General features: G+C 41.5%; 1 protein-coding gene across 1 annotated transcript in view; it reads right to left on the bottom strand.

Annotated features, from left to right (window-relative positions):
- Positions 1-4,411, bottom strand: part of LOC127507479 (anoctamin-9) — a 37,944-nt gene extending 33,533 nt beyond the window's left edge. Inside the window, exons 1-3 of the mRNA XM_051884627.1 lie at positions 4,147-4,411; positions 2,654-2,728; positions 1,011-1,133 (exon numbers count right to left, since the gene is read on the bottom strand). Coding sequence (XP_051740587.1) covers positions 1,011-1,133; positions 2,654-2,728; positions 4,147-4,206 — 258 coding nt within the window. The 5' untranslated portion in view covers positions 4,207-4,411. The remainder of the gene's footprint in view (positions 1-1,010; positions 1,134-2,653; positions 2,729-4,146) is intronic.
- Between the last annotated feature and the right edge of the window lie 13,285 nt (positions 4,412-17,696).

Below are 17,696 nucleotides of genomic sequence, written 5' to 3'. Positions count from 1 at the left end.
CGTAAGGATTGGAGCGAGTTTGACAAGGACCAAATTGTGATGGCTAGTCAAGTCACCTTTATTTATATAGCGCTTTTAACAATGCAGATTGTGTCAAAGCAGCTTTACAGTGATAACTGGTATATAATTTTGGCTGCACAGCAGCTCTTAAAGAAAATGCTGTCAATGTAGGCAGATGCAAAGCACAGACAACTGGGTCAGAGAATCTCCAAAACTGCAGCTCTTGTGGGGTGTTCCCAGTCTGCAGTGGTCAGTACCTATCAAAAGAACAGTGGTGAACCGGTGACAGGGTCATGGGCGGAATACACAGTGCATCACAGTTTGTTGTGTATGGGGCTGCATAGCAGTCAGGGTGCCCATGCTGATCCCTGTCCACTGCCGACACGTATCACCTACCTAAGCATTGTTGCAGACCATGTACACCCTTTCATAGAAACGGTATTCCCTGGTGGTTGTGGCCTCTTTCAACGGTATAATGCGCCCTGCCACAAAGCAAAAATGGTTCAGGAATGGTTTGAGGAGCACAACGAGTTTGAGGTGTTGACTTGGCCTCCAAATAGAAAAAATTAAAGGATCTGCTGCTAACATCTCGGTGCCAGATACCACAGCACACCTTCAGGGGTCTAATGGAGTCCATGCCTTGAAGGGTCAGGGCTGTTTTGGCAGCAAAAAGGGGATCAACACAATATTAGGAAGGTGGTCATAATGTTATGCCTGATCGGGGTAGTTCACTGCAGTCTTGTTAATTTGACAGCAAATTGTATCATTGACTTTTACATATTACACTCACACTCAGAAAAAAGAATGACATTGTGCAAAATAGAACTGCAGTTTTAAAGTCAAATGTTGTGTCAGCAATTATGCAACTCTTAAAAAAAATTTTTATGGGAAATGATATTTAGTTACACTTTCACATCATAAAAAGGGGAATTTCTCCTTCATATGCAAGACATTAGATTTTTATTATACATAAAAGTCTCAAACTAGAACTCAAAAATGTGAAAACTCACTTGTACGTTTAATTTCTTAGCTTTCAATCTTTCAATGAAAGCTTTCCGTTTACTGATGCAGTGGTCATTTTCATCATCTAAGATCTTTGCCACAAGAACATAGTCAAAGGTCAGAGGAGGGTGCTGAGATTCAAAAGAAAGAAAGCAGGGATAATAAATTATTACATTGCTATGAAAACCTTTCCACTGTAAACTTTCATAACATTCCAGTTAGGGATGCAAAGGGGAGGAAAGTTTCTGGAAATTTACCCCTAAAATTCTAGACTTTCCTTTGCGTATATGAGCTATAAACTAGGGATGCACCGATACCATTTATTTAAGGACCGAGTACGAGTACCGATACTTTTTTTTTTTTTTTTTTTTTCTGGTACTCGCCGACACCGATACCAATGCCTATACATTTATTAATTTCTCTCTTTTAATTTTTTTTTTTTTTTTTTTTTTTTGATGATGCAGTTTTCCAAGCACAACACAGTGAGACTAATGAATGTAGGACAGCTTCTTTATTATTACTCTAATGAAAAAAGTAATCATTTTTATGTGCTTGTCACAAACTTGAAGAACAAAAATTTCACAGTGTCCAATAACCTTCAAAGGGCATAATTACCAATATATATAATTGTTGTTATATAAAAATAAATTTACAAACAAATTACAAACAATACAACAAATACTATAGAGATACAAATTAAATAAACTTGTTTTTCAGATACAGTAGGTTTATATACCATGTATACATTTATTTAACATCTTTTGTTGTTTTATTAACATTAATGACAAATATAGGCTACGGTCCCTTTAAGACCGAGTCCATGGATACTGACACACATCCTGTTTTCACCCAAATGTTTACCTCGACTTAAGCCATAACCAAATGTATTTACGTGAGATACTCCACACGATGGACATTTTGACAACTATGTGTGCATTTGACCATTCAGGCGCGAGGAGAACTGATCGCGCGCTGTCTGAGAGAACTGGGATCGCACGCAAGAAAGAGAGAGAGAGAGCGCTTCTGGTCTGTGTCATTCAGCACGATTCCGCCTATCCCGCCTTCACTAATCGATAACGAATTGTGATTGAAAGCATGCAGTTCGCAATGTGTGGGTTGTCATCATTAATTTTGAATTATTTCCACACCTCTGAGGCTGACATTGTTTCTTCTGGTGCCGTAGGTGTCTCTGTGCATGGAAAATTCTGTCGGTTACGTCACGTGAGGTATCGGTCTTTGGTATCGGGGGTATTTTTACGAGTACAAGTACACGAGCTTGGTATCGGGCCCGATACCAATACTGGTATCGGTATCGGTGCATCCCTACTATAAACAATTTAATACATACAGTAGGTTCAAAAAGTGAGACCACATTGAAAATCTGCAATTTCTCCCCCAACTTAAAATTTAATTTTGATTTATTATAAAGCACAAAAGATGCTTTTTGGAACATAAATTCAAAACAGAAGTCTTTTCACAAGTAGTCTCACTTTGAAACCCACTTTATGTTTTATGTGCAATTCATTGTTTCAGATTGCTACACTGCTAATATAATGTGTAATAAAAATGTATTAAATTAAAAATAGAAGCATTTTTACTTGTGGTCTCACATTGAAACCTGTTATGAGCTGTGATGTGCAATAGGCCTTACCACTGGGGGCATAGATGAGATTTCAGTGCCATTCTCATTTACAACGCCGATGGTTTCTAAAAGGTCAATGCTCCCCTACAACAACACAATATAAACAGTTCAGAGAAATATACAGTAGGGAAAAGATGGAAATGTATGTTCTTAAACCAGTAACTGTGAGTGTAAAAAGAATATTGTACAATGAGAAAATGAATGAGATAATGTATCCTGTAGGATAAGAGATCACAAACTCTAGATTTAGGCTATTTTTAGCAAAGAAAAAAAATGTTAGATCAGTATCTAAGTACCCCTTCCATGTACTTTTCAATTAGTCCTGTCCAGATGCAGCTGCATGCACATTACACTGTAAACTGGAATTTTGGAAAGTTCTGCTCTACCACCAAGTTCTACTTTCATACTACTGCTGACTAATCATTTGGTCTTTTTTTGTGAAACAAGTACTACTGCATATGATGCCTGTGAATACCCGAAATACCATCATGGTGACTGACTTATCAAGTCATGTGGGTTTGAATGCTGTTTCTGCATTTTTTTGATAGCTGTAGTTATAGAATCTGATTTTACAGTAGATAGTCATTGTGCGTAACGATCAATGTTTGTTTCCCCATAAAATAGTCTGAAGAGCTCAGAACTGCGTAAACGTTCCACACCAAAAGAAGCAGAGGCGTTGCAACAATAGCAAATGTTTTGATTGGTAAGGGAAGAAGACAAATGAATGTTTTGTGTTGCTTGGCATGACACCAAACACAGGTCGTATCACAGATACTGTGTCTATTGATACTGCTTCTCCAGTCAACAACTTAACGTGAATCAAGTGACAGTTTCACACAGACAATCAAACCATTACATCTTAGAACAGGTCTGTTCCACCTTTTCATGGCTTAGTCTTCTCTCTTGGTTTGGTTTCATATTTCTGAGTTACTTCCCTCACGTTGATTCACAAAACACGATGAGAAAATGTGCTCTGAAACAGTCTGCTGGTGTTCCTCTGACACCCTGTTAAAGACTGCAGCTTTTATCAAACCCCAGTGTATATCTGAGCTTATTACTTCTGCCTCGCTCAAAATTGTGTGTATGTAAAACATTTCTGTAATCTTTTCAGTCTTTTGACAAAGCTAAAAATAAATCTTGAAGAATATGTTATCAAGATTAAGGAATCACTGCCAATGTTAGAACAATAAAAGTCATTTGGCTGGCACAATAAATATGTTTAGGTATTTCTCGATAAGCTGTTTAGTTTTAGGTCAGAAGTCCTTCCCGATCCTTGATTTCTGGTTTATTCTGCAGGTACATCTTTGAATTAGACACACAAATCTGCCTGTAAATCATAAATTCTGTTGGCTCTCAGCTATCAATTGCAGTAGACAATTTTCAGGTTTTTACTGAAGCTAAGAAACTGTAAGATATTGTAAGTTAACTGTAAGAAAGGTAAAAACTAGCCAAACAATGCCATTAACATTGCTGTTAGGTCAGGCGGTTAAAGTTCATCTCACCTGCCTCCGGTGGCCTATTTTTTTGCTCTTCATCATGAGAGCTCCAGGGCTCCAGTCCATGCCTGACAGCTGTGCTAGGTTTATACGAGATGACAAGCACTTGTCAGTTAAGAGGAATCTTCATTCGACATTATATCCAAAGAGTTAACACAAAATAGCTATCCGAAACTCAATTAGACTTCCGTGCTTCTACAAGGAACTTAACATCTATTGTTGGCTCGAGGTGCTGCCCCTGTGGAATGTCGCCGGTTTAGTCTCGATCGTGATGTCACTAAACGTGCGCTTACGTCTGATAACAAAACTCATCACAGGAGCACAACACCCCAAACTTCGTCAAAAGAGCATAATAGCAAAAACATTTGTCTACAATCTAATATAGTTCCCGTTCATCTTTTATAATAAAACGACAACAATAATTCTACAAGTCATCAAGGAAAAAAAGATCTGAAATGTATAATAATATTAATAATATTATAGGCTAAATAAGTAAACATCTATACAATCCACAATATTTAAAATGAATAATATGATATTTACCAAGCGGTAAAACACTGCGGTCAAGCCAGTCGCGGTTTAAAAACACACGACTTTGTCAAAAGCCAGCCGCCAAAAAAAAAAAAAAAGCGTGTGCGCCTATTACTTTGAATACGGTAATTTCAGGAACAGCAGAGAGAGAACGCGCTTTCAGAGCGCTTGAGTTGCCCAGACGTTTGTTTGTTTGTTTGTTTGTTTGTTTGTTTGTTTGTTTCTTTTTTTTTTCTTTCTGTTTCTCTTTCTTTCTATCTGTCTTTTTTTCTGTCTGTCGTTATTTGCCTATAATTGTTAGATGATATAAGAAGATGCCATGTTTTTTGGGGGTTTTTTTGGTGCTTTAACTGTTGGCCTTTTTTTACACTCACATTGTTTTTGATAGTTGTGCATATCTTCAACTAATGTTTTTTTCTTTATAGGTCACAATATCAAGACATTGTTTTATGTAGAGGTTTACAGTATATTTAATTGCAAAAGGCAGATAAAATACAGTTTACACTCTTTCTAAATACCTCTTTTGGTTTTACAGTATTAAATGACAATTACTCTTGAATTGAATTGTGTTACTGTCTTACTGCATATGGATTACTGTCTCAGCTTCTCTTGAATTCAGAGTTCCATACAGTATGCACACCTCACATGAAAACATTTTATTGCTGTGTTTCGGAAATAAATCACATTTTACTACCTCTTAAGGCCTATATACACCTCATTTCAAATAAGTAGAAAAAAACCAATGGTCTGTTTCTATAGGGGACGTCCCACAGGACCCACACAGTATGCATACCTCATATCTAACCATTTTACTGCAGCATTTTAGAGATATGCCACATTATTTGACTTCAGAGGCCTATAAACACCTCATTTCAAATAAGCAGATAAAAAAAAAAAAAAGGTCAATTTCTATAGGGGACGTCCTAAACAGTATACACAACTCATTTCTAACAATTTTACTGCAGCATTTTGGAGATATGCCACATTTTTGACTTCAAAGGCCTATAAACACCTCATTTCAAATAAGTAGAAAAAACCAATGGTCTGTTTCTATAGGGGACATCCCATACAGTATGATGCATACCTCAAATGAAACTGTTTTACTGCAGCATTTTGTAGATATGCCACATTATTCGACTTCAGAGGCCTATAAACACCTCATTTCAAATAAGTAGAAAAAACCAATGGTCTGTTTCTATAGGGGACGTCCCAAACAGTATGCATACCTCATATCTATCCATTTTACTGCAGCATTTTGGAGATATATGTCATTCTATTTTATACACTTATAAAAACCTCATTTCTAATAAGTAGAAAAAACTAATGGTTGGTTAGTTTCATATCAAACCATTTTACTGCAGCATTTTTAACAAGTTAAAGCTAGGCCAGTCACTCACTGTGAAACCGTTTCAGAGACTGTTAGGTCTGATGGCAGCTGCGTCCAATGTGATACCTTTTGCCCTGCTGTACATGAGACCTTTGCAGTGGTGGCTCAAAACCAAGGGGTTCTCCCCGAGGGGAAACCCATTTCGCATGATCAAGATCGTGCTTGTGTCATGAAAAAAAACCTTGGTTTCTTTCCCAGTGGCCGGTGTTGGGGGCTCTTTGTCATCACGTAATGCTTACGACGGATGCATCTCTCACCGGCTAAGGGGCGATCATGAGTGGTCGCTCGGCTCAGGGTCTGTGGAGGGGCCATCACCTTTCCTGGCAGATAAACCAGTTAAAGATGATGGCTGTGTTCCTGGCACTCAAACACTTCCTCCCAGATCTGAAGGTCTGCACGGACAACACAGCGGTGGTCTCGTACATCGATCATCAAGGGGGTCTGCGTTCACGCCCTTTATGTAAATTGGCACACCAGATCCTCTTGTGGGCCCATGGGAAACTACTGTCAGTCAGAGCAGTGTACATCCCAGGGCGCCTGAACCAGGGAGCAGACACCCTGTTGAGGCAGGGGCTAAGGCCCGGGGAGTGGAGAATTCACCCCGAGGTGGTGGAGCTCCTGTGGGAGCGCTTTGGGAAAGCGGATGTGGATCTGTTTGCATCTCGAGAGATGACACACTGTCTATTGTTTTACTCCCTCACGTATCCAGCCCCTCTGGAGTTGGATGCAATGGTACAGACATGGCCGAGGCTGCGCCTGTACGCTTTTCCCCTGATTGCTCTGCTCCCGGGAGTTCTGAAGAGAGTTCACTGGGACGGGGTCCGTCTACTGTTAATAGCCCCGTTTTGGCCAGGCCAAGTTTGGTTCTTGGACCTGATGTCTCTCCTCATTGGCTCTCCCTTCGAGATTTCGGTCAGGAGGGACTTTCTCTCACAGGCGGGGGGCTCATTTCTTCACCCCTGCCCGGAGTTGTGGAAACTGTGGGCGTGGCCTCTGAGGGGGCCCAACTCATAGATTCAGGTCTCTCTACCGAGGTAGTAGAGATCATACTCCAGTCCAGAGCTCCCTCCACGAGGAGGCTATATTCCCTGAAGTGGAATGTGTTCGCTTCATGGTGTAGAGGTCGTATGTTGGTTATCTACTTCCACCTTGAAGGTATACGTGGCGGACATCTCAGCTTACCATACTCTTCTGGATGGTACGTCAGTGGGGAGACACCCGTGGGTAACTCGCTTCCTTTGTGGCACTTTGAGGCTAAGACCTGCGGCACGTCAGAGGGTACTGACTTGGGATTTGGCCATAGTCTTAGAAGGCCTATCCCTGGCTCCGTTTGAGCCCATTGAAGAGGTTCCTGAGAAGTTCCTCACTCTCAGGACTCTGTTTCTGCTCGCTATTTCGTCTCTTAAGAGAATTGGAGACTTTCAAGCTCTGTCGGTCTTTCCCTCTTGCCTTGACTTCGCTCCAGGCATGGTTAAAGCCTTCTTGTTTCCTCAGGAAGGTTATGTCCCTAAGGTTCCCACTAATGTGGCAGGCCCTATTATGCTGCAGGCCTTCTGACCTCCTCCTTTCCAGGATTCAGACCAGGAGAAACTTAATTTGCTTTGTCCTGTCAGAGCTTTAGATGCTTACGTTCACAGAGCTGCCCTGTGGCGTGAATCTAATCAACTCTTTGTGTGTTTCGGGTCCCCTCGAAGAGGGCACCCTGCATCTAAACAAACTTTAAGTGGATAGTCGAGGCTACCTCTACCTTCACCTCTTACGGTCAGAGCCCACTCTACTCAGAGTATGGCTGCCTCTAAGTCTTTGCTTTCTGGAGTCTCTCTGCAAGAAGTGTGTGATGCGGCAGTTTGGTCCTCGCCGCACACATTTGTCAGGTTTTATAACCTGGACCTGACCTCGACCCACGAGTGCTATCTTCTTAGTGTGCGCATCACAATTTCACACAGACAGGCACTTGATTTCATGGCGTCGTGGGTATATCGTTCCCAAAGCCCTTGACGCAGTGCGAGTTCCCTTGAAAGTGAACGTCTCAGGTTACGTATGTAACCATGGTTCCCTGAGGGGGAACTAGCATACCTGTGACCGACTTACTTCGACCTATCAGAAGCTGACTCTGTTTGGTTTAGGTGTGCTTTATAGTTTCCTGGTCATGACGTCACCCGCCTATGACACCATTGGAATGAATTCACATGTGCTTCACGACGCAATCATGCAGAGGCATTCCCAAAGCGCTTGACGCAGCGTCTTGTTCCCTCTCAGGGAACCATGGTTCCCTTTCGATACTTCACTCGTACTGCGTATGGGGAAAGGTCTCCTTTTTCCCCGCTGCTGAAGCCTTTTTCAATAGCGCAGTGTAACTGCATGTCCATTGGTTCAAACTTGAGAACTTTTTGAACCAATGATGGCGCGGCGGAGCTGCGCTAGCCTATGGCGATGCAGCGCGCCAAAGCCCGCCAGAATGGGCGGGGCGTAAGGCTATATAAGCGGGCATTTCGCCATAGGATTTCAGATCTCTCTCCTTCAGCGACGACATAATATCTCTTCGCTGATCTCCGAAGCTGAAAGCCTTCGCCGCCTGGAACGAGCTCTCCCGCCGTAGAAGAGGCACCGCAGCGGACCAGCTGAGATCGCCGAACGCCTGCAGCGCTTCCCGCTTCCGGCCGCCTTCTCAGCGAGTCTCCTGCCGCCATCCGGCGAACAATTTAAAGAGCTATTTCCAGCGGTTTTAACCGCTTAAAAGAGCAATTTCTCTGCTGTTTTCACGGTGTTCTCTCGCTCTGCGGATCTTCGCTCTCTAGCAGCTGTTTCCCACGCCGCCCTCGTGACGCCCTCAGCATCTGAGAGCATTCAGCTCATCCCCTGCCGTCTTCCATCAGGTGAGTACAGAGCTTATTTTTCTACTTTCTCGCTGGCGTTTGCTTCAAATGCCGTTCCTCCGAATCCGTCATTTGCCGAGTCCGCCCCTGCAAACCGCGTTCGTCGAGGATGTGTGCTCTCATTCGGGAGCACGAGAGCGAGCTCTCACTCTCAGCTCAATTTGAAATGATGCTCTCCCCTGACTTAGGCGAGACTCATGATACATTTTCTATCTGATTGAGTGTATTTCTCCATATCTCTATACGCGTCGCTTGCCCGTCCCGCCCCCACATGCCGCGTCAGTTGAGAAATATGACACGTCTTTCTTCCCCGACTCTGGTGAGAAACATGTTATATACTCAAGTTAATGGAGCGTATTTCTGCTGTTTGCACTGAGCTTCTCTACACGTTGCTTGCTGGTTCTCCCCACAAGCCGCGTTCATTGAGAAATATAACATGTCGTTATCCCCCCTCTTGGGTGAGACCTATGTTCTATATATTCAGTTGATATAGCAGATTTTTTGCCGAGTTTTCTGTATCTCTCAGCGCGTTGCTTGCCGGTTTCCGCCCCGCAAGCCGTGTCGATTGAGAAATATGACATAACGTTCTCCCCTGACTCGGGCAAGAAACATGTTAGATACTCAATTTAATGGAGCATATTTCTGCTGTTTGTGCTGAGTTTCTCTACGTGTTGCTTGCCGGTTACGCCCTGCAAGCCGCATTCATTGAGCAATATAACATGTCGCTCTCCCCTGTCTTGTTTTTTTTATATATATATATATATATATATATATAAAAATATTCAGTTGATACAGCATATTTCTGCCGAGTTTGTTGAATTTCTCAGCGCGTTGCTTGCCGGTTCCACCCTGCAAGCCGCGTTCTTTGAGAAATATAACATGATACTCTCCCCCATTTATATTCAGTTGATATAGCATATTTATTCCAGTCTTCTGCGTGTCGCTTGCCGGCCCCGCCGTGCAAGCCACGTTCATGAGGACGTATGCGCTCACTGAAAGCGAGCTCAATGCTCACTCGTGCTCGGTGGAACCAACATATGATCATTATGCTGGACCTCTGTTCATGTTACTTGCTGGCTCTGCCCCGCAAACCATGTTCATTGAGGAAGAGCGGTCTCACTTCCGACACCGCTCGGCTGAATATACCTTGATGCTCTCCCCTGACTCAGGTGGGACTCATGATGTATATTTTTTCTAAGAAGCATATATCTGTTGCTGAGCTTCTCAGCGTGTCGCTTGCCGGTTTCACCCCGCAAGCCACGTTCCATGAGAATGAGAGTCCTCACTGAGGACGCATGAGCATTTCTCTGGTGTTTTTATAAAATGCCGAGCCTCTCAGCGTGTCGCTTGCCGGCTCAGCCCCCTCAAGCCGCGTTCGTTGAGGACACACGGTCTCAATGAGAGCGCACTCAGTGCTCATTTTTGCTCAGCTGAACATGACACATGCTCTCTGATTCAATCCCTTACACGTGGGCTGAGGCTGGTAGGCCATCCCCGGAGTGTCAAGCTGGAAGTTGGGGGATAATAAATCAAGGCTACTCACTGCAGTTCGCCCGACGGCCCCCGCGCTTCAGCGGGGTGCTTCCCACTTCAGTTAATCCGGACGACGCTCATGTCCTCCGCGCTGAAGTGATAACTCTGCTAGGGAAAGGAGCTATAGAAATAGTTCCCCCCTCAGAGCGAATCGGGGCTCTACAGCCGTTATTCTCTCGTCCCCTAGAAAGATGGTGGTCTCAGACCCATCTTAGACCTCAGACTCCTGAACCTCTCCCTCATGAGACGGAAGTTCAAGATGTTAACGCTGTTGTTAACAGATCCTCGCGCAGATTTGGGGCAGATTTGCCCCGAGGACTGGTTTTGCTCACTGGACCTGAAAGACGCTTACTTTCACATCCAGATAGCCCCCCACCACAGGCGATTCTTGAGATTCGCATTCGAGGGCGTGGCTTACCAGTATACAGTCCTCCCTTTAGGCTGTCCCTAGCTCCCTGCACTTTCATGAAGTGCATGAACGCGGTGCTTTCCCCACTGAGACAAATGGGAATCCGGGTTCTGAATTATCTCGACGACTGGCTCATCCTGGCCCAGTCGCGAACCGAGCTAGAACATCACAGATCCGTGCTCCTCAGCCACTTACAGTGCTCAGGACTCAGGGTCAACTTTGCCAAGAGCTCGCTGCTCCCCAGCCAACGTATCACGTTCCTGGGGGCAGTTTTCGACTCAGTCCGCATGACGGCCGTAGTCTCGCCAGAGCGCTCTGGCTATTCAGCAGCTCGCGGTTTCTGTCAGGAACAAAGCCTACCTCCCTCTGAAGTTCTTCCAGAGAATGCTAGGGCTGATGGCTTCCGCCTCCCCGGTTTTGCAGCTCGGTCTTTTACGGATGCGGCCTCTGCAATACTGGTTGAAATTTTGGGTCTCTCCTCATGCTTGGCGGCACGGCCGCCTGTGTATCAAGGTCAATCAGGCCTGCCTAGCAGCTCTGAAACCCTGAACAAACCCTAAATGGTTCAGTCATGGAGTACCCCTACAGGCGGTGTCTGGAAGGATGGTGCTCTCGTCAGATGCATCCAACTCGGGTTGGGGCGCTCTTTGCGAGGGCAGACCAGCCTTCAGCTCGTGGTCTCACGAGGAGAGCCATCTCCACATCAACTGCCTCTAGATGCTGGTTTCCTGACAGGATGCCATGTCCTAGTCCAGTCGGACAGCATGACAGTTATGTCCTGCATAAATCACCAGGGCGGCCTCTCGTCCAGCCGCCTTTGCGCACCGGGGAAGCGCCTCCTGGAATGGGCACTGCCAAGGTTGCAGTCGCTCAAAGCGACACACATACCAGGCAGAACGAATCTGGGAGCAAACATGCTATCTCTGAGCAATGTCCCTTCAGACGAGTGGATGCTCAACCCCCAGCCAGTTCTCACGATTGGGAGATCTTCGGGAAGGCAGAGGTAGCCCTCTTCGCCTCAGAAGACAACTCTCATGGCCCAGTTTATTTCTCGAAGGATGTAGATGTGCTGTCCCACGACTGGCCCAGCCTCCTCCTTTATGCATTTTCCCAGATTGCTCTGATCCCTCAGGTCATCAGGCGAATCAGGGAAGACGAGCACAGAGTCCTCCTGGTGGCCACACTCTGGAGGAGCCAAGTTTGGTCCTCGGAGCTGTTCAGGCTTTCCATGAAAGCCCCTTGGCCAATTCCCCTGAGACGGAACCTCCTCTCTCAGGCAAATAGGACGATCTGGCATCCTCAGCCAGAACTCTGGGCTCTGCACCTATGGTCCCTTGATGGGAGCCTGTGAACCTCCCCGGGGACGTGCTAAACACCATTTCTCAGGCGAGAGCCCCGTCCACGAGACGCCTCTACGCCCAGAAATGGTCAGTCTTCGTTGCACGCAAAGTTGATTCTGTGGAGAGTGACGTATCTCAGATACTGTTTTTCCTCCAAGAGCGGTTGGGCAGGGGCCTCACGCCCTCCATACTCAAGGTGTACGTAGCAGCCATTACAGCGTTTCACGCTCCCATTGCTGGCCAATCAGTGGGTCGAAACAGCCTCACTGTGCGTTTCTTGAGAGGTTCTAGGCGGTTAAACCCCCCACGTCCTCTCACTGTTCCCACTTGGGACCTTTCTACGGTCCTCAGAGCGCTCAAAGGGCCCCCCTTTGAGCCACTGCGGTCAGCTGACAAAAAAGGCCCCTGACACTCAAAACCGCTCTGCTACTTGCATTAGCATCGGTTAAGCGTGTTGGCGACTTGCAGGCCCTCTCTGTGAGCCCTGCTTGCCTCAAGTTCGGGCCCAACGACTCCAAGGTCGTTTAGGGACGTAGCCATGCCTAGGTTTCAAAAGTGCTCTCGACTCCGTTCAGAGCACAGGTCATTTCCCTCTCAGCGCTGCCTCCTTCGTCGGATGAGCGAGAGCTGGAATTATTCTGCCCTGTTAGGGCGTTGAGGACCTACATTGAGCGGTCACAGCCGTTCCGGCAGTCTGACCAGCTCTTTATCTGCTTTGGCGGCCGCACCTAAGGGTCTTCGGTCTCAAAGCAACATCTCTCGCGTTGTATAGTCGACGCTATTGCTCTCTGTTACTCCTCTATGGGCCTCGATTGCCCCTTAGGAGTTAGAGCCCACTCCACAAGAGGGATGGCCTCCTCGTGGGCCTGGTCCAGTGGAGTCTTTAATAAAGACACCTGTGAGGCGGCCGGCTGGTCCTCGCCGTCCACTTTTGTCAGATTTTATAACCTGGATATCCCAACCTTACAAGCTCGGGTCCTCTCGGTATGATACGGTGGCCTCTGTCGAGCTCCGCCATCATGCCACTCTAGAGGGTTAGCTCCCTCCTTGCAAGTGTAACATAAAGGGTTCGACGGCCTCGGCCATCTCACTTGTCCGCTGGTTCCCCTGCCGTGTCCAAGACAAGTCCAGTCATTCCCTGCCGTGGCATGGCGCGGTTGAATTCATTCCCCATACGCAGTACGAATGAAGTATCGAAAGGGAACGTACTCTGTTACTAACGTAACCTCGGTTCCCTGAGATACGGAACGAGTACTGCGTTCTATGCCGTGCCACGAGGCTGCGGCTTCAGTGTCGTCACTTCAGTCGAATGACCTGAAATCCTATGGCGAAATGCCCGCTTATATAGCCTTACGCCCCACCCATTCTGGCGGGCTTTGGCGTGCTGCATCGCCATAGGCTCACGCAGCTCCGCTGCGCTGTCATTGGTTCAAAAAGTTCTCAAGTTTGAACCAATGGCCATGCAGTTACACTGCGCTATTGAAAAAGGCTTCAGCAGCGGGGGAAAAAGGAGACCTTTCCCCATACGCAGTACTCGTTCCGTATCTCAGGGAACCGAGGTTACATTAGTAACCGAGTACGTTACATACGTAACCTGAGAGGTTTTTTTTAGGTCCCCTACAAGAACTGACTTCATAATGTCCTTGGAAAATTGCATATTTCTCCTAAACACCACAGTTAGATTGCTACATATGAAGTGCATATATAATGTGGGATGCCCCCTACAGGAAAATACCATCCATTTTTTTCGACTGATAAGAAACAGGGATCGGCTGGGCATTACTGCCTGACGCACCTCCACTGAAACTGACCATTTTTCTTTTACTTATTAGAAATGGGGACTTTATAGGCATCTGAAGTAGTAAAATGTGATATATCTCCAAAATGCTGCAGTAAAATGGTTTCATATAAGTTGTGCATATAGTACGGGACGTCCCTTATGAGAACTGACCAATATTTTTTCTACTTATTAGAAAAGAGGACTTTATAGGCATCTGAAGTAGTAAAATGTGACATATGTATCTCCAAAATGCTGCAATAAAATGGTTTTATATGAGTTGTGCATGCAGTATGGGACGTCTCCTATAAGAACTGGCCATTAGTTTTTCTACTTATTAGAAATGTGGTCTTTATAGGCCTCTGAAGTTAAATAATGTGACATATCTCAAAAACACTGCATTAAAATGCACTCATATGAGGTATGCATGCTGTATGGGACATCCCCTATAGAAACTGACATTTATTTTATTCTACTTATTAGAAATGAGGACTTTATAGGCCTCCGAAGTCAATTAATTTCTCCAAAATGGATAAATATAGAAAGAAAGAAATAAAGAAAGAAAGCATAAATATCAGAAAGAAAGAAAGAAAGAAAGAAAGAAAGGATAAATATCAGAAAGAAAGAAAGGATAAATATCAGAAAGAAAGAAAGAAAGAAAGGATAAATATCAGAAAGAAAGAAAGAAAGAAAGGATAAATATCAGAAAGAAAGAAAGAAAGAAAGGATAAATATCAGAAAGAAAGAAAGGATAAATATCAGAAAGAAAGAAAGAAAGAAAGAAAGGATAAATATCAGAAAGAAAGAAAGAAAGAAAGGATAAATATCAGAAAGAAAGAAAGAAAGAAAGAAAGGATAAATATCAGAAAGAAAGAAAAAGAAAGAAAGAAAGGATAAAATATCAGAAAGACTGAAAGAAAGAAAGAAAGAAAAGGATAAATTATCAGAAAGAAAGAAAGGAGTATAGGATATATCGAAAGTAAGAAAGAAAGAAAGGATAAATATCAGAAAGAAAGAAAGAAAGAAAGGATAAATATTAAGAAAGAAAGAAAGAAAGAAAGTATAAGAAAGAACGGATAAAGATTAAGAAGAAAGAGAAAGAAAGGATAAATATAAGATAGAAAGAAGAAAGGATAAGTATAAGAAACGAAAGGATAAAGATAAGAAAAGAAATGAAAGAAACGATACAATATAAGAAAGAAAGAAAGTAGGATAAATAAAAGAAAGAAATGAGAAAGGTAAAGATAAGAAAGAAAGGATTAAATATCAGAAGATAGAAAGAAAGAAAGGATAAATATAGAAAGAAAGAAAGAGAAAGAAAGGATATAATATAAGAAAGAAAGAAACTGAAAGATAGAAGATAAGAAAGAAAGAAAGAAAGGAATAATATTAGAAAGAAAAGAAAGAAAGATATAGAAAGAAAGAAAGAAAGGATAAATATGAAAGAAGTAGAGTAAGAAAGATAAATATAAAGAAGAAAGAAAGGATAAATATAAGAAAGAAAGAAAGAAAGGATAAATATAAGAAAGAAAGAAAGAAAGAAAGAAAGGATAAATATAGAAGAAAGAAGAAAGAAAGAAAGGATAAATATAAGAAAGAAAGAAAGAAAGGATAAATATAAGAAAGAAAGAAAGAAAGGATAAATATAAGAAAGAAAGAAAGAAAGAAAGAAAGAAGGATAAATATAAGAAGAAAGAAAGAAAGAAAGAAAGAAAGAAAGGATAAATATAAGAAAGAAAGAAAGAAAGAAAGAAAGGATAAATATAAGAAAGAAAGAAAGAAAGAAAGGATAAATATAAGAAAGAAAGAAAGAAAGAAGGATAAATATAAGAAAGAAAGAAAGAAAGAAAGATAAATATAAGAAAGAAAGAAAGAAAGAAAGGATAATATAAGAAGAAAGAAAGAAAGAAAGGATAAATATAAGAAAGAAAGAAAGAAAGAAAGGATAAATATAAGAAAGAAAGAAAGAAAGAAAGAAAGGATAAATATAAGAAAGAAAGAAAGAAAGAAAGAAAGGATAAATATAGAAAGAAAGAAAGAAAGAAAGGATAAATATCAGAAAGAAAGAGAAAGAAAGAAAGGATAAATATCAGAAAGAAAGAAAGGATAAATATCAGAAAGAAAGAAAGGATAAATATCAGAAAGAAAGAAAGGATAAATATCAGAAAGAAAGAAAGAAAGGATAAATATCAGAAAGAAAGAAAGAAAGAAAGGATAAATATCAGAAAGAAAGAAAGAAAGAAAGAAAAATATCAGAAAGAAAGAAAGATATCAGAAAGAAAAAGAAAGAAAGATATCAGAAAGAAAAAGAAAGAAAGATATCAGAAAGAAAAAGAAAGAAAGAAAAGGAATACATATCAGAAAGAAAAAGAAAGAAAGAAAAGGAATACATATCAGAAAGAAAAAGAAAGGGAATACATATCAGAAAGAAAGAAAGAAAAGGAATAAATATCAGAAAGAAAGAAAGAAAAGGAATAAATATCAGAAAGAAAGAAAGAAAGAAAAGGAATAAATATCAGAAAGAAAGAAAGAAAGAAAGGATAAATATCAGAAAGAAAGAAAGAAAGAAAAATATCAGAAAGAAAGAAAGAAAGAAAGAAAAATATCAGAAAGAAAGAAAGATATCAGAAAGAAAAAGAAAGAAAGATATCAGAAAGAAAAAGAAAGAAAGATATCAGAAAGAAAAAGAAAGAAAGAAAAGGAATACATATCAGAAAGAAAAAGAAAGAAAGAAAAGGAATACATATCAGAAAGAAAAAGAAAGGGAATACATATCAGAAAGAAAGAAAGAAAAGGAATAAATATCAGAAAGAAAGAAAGAAAAGGAATAAATATCAGAAAGAAAGAAAGAAAGAAAGGATAAATATCAGAAAGAAAGAAAGAAAGAAAGAAAGGATAAATATCAGAAAGAAAGAAAGAAAGGATAAATATCAGAAAGAAAGAAAGAAAGGATAAATATCAGAAAGAAAGAAAGAAAGAAAGGATAAATATCAGAAAGAAAGAAAGAAAGAAAAATATCAGAAAGAAAGAAAGAAAGAAAGAAAGAAAAATATCAGAAAGAAAGAAAGATATCAGAAAGAAAAAGAAAGAAAGATATCAGAAAGAAAAAGAAAGAAAGATATCAGAAAGAAAAAGAAAGAAAGAAAAGGAATACATATCAGAAAGAAAAAGAAAGAAAGAAAAGGAATACATATCAGAAAGAAAAAGAAAGGGAATACATATCAGAAAGAAAGAAAGAAAAGGAATAAATATCAGAAAGAAAGAAAGAAAAGGAATAAATATCAGAAAGAAAGAAAGAAAAGGAATAAATATCAGAAAGAGAGAAAGGATAAATATCAGAAAGAAAGAAAGAAAGAAAGAAAGAAAAGGAATAAATATCAGAAAGAAAGAAAGAAAGAAAAGGAATAAATATAGAAAGAAAGAAAGAATAAATAGAAAGAAAGAAAGAATACATATCAGAAAGAAAGAAAGAATACATATCAGAAAGAAAGAAAAAGAAAGGATAAATATCAGAAAGAAAGAAAGAGAAAGACAGAAAGGATAAATATCAGAAAGAAAAAGAAAGGATAAATATCAGAAAGAAAGGATAAATATCAGAAAGAAAGAAAGAAAGAAAGAAAGGATAAATATCAGAAAGAAAGAAAGAAAGAAAGAAAGGATAAATATCAGAAAGAAAGAGAGAAAGAAAGAAAGGATAAATATC

This window comes from Ctenopharyngodon idella, chromosome 24 (assembly GCF_019924925.1).
Source record: "Ctenopharyngodon idella isolate HZGC_01 chromosome 24, HZGC01, whole genome shotgun sequence".
Classification (NCBI taxonomy): Eukaryota; Metazoa; Chordata; class Actinopteri; order Cypriniformes; family Xenocyprididae; genus Ctenopharyngodon; species Ctenopharyngodon idella.
The sequence above is the reverse complement of the archived record's forward strand: the minus strand, read 5'-3'. Positions and strand labels throughout refer to the sequence as shown.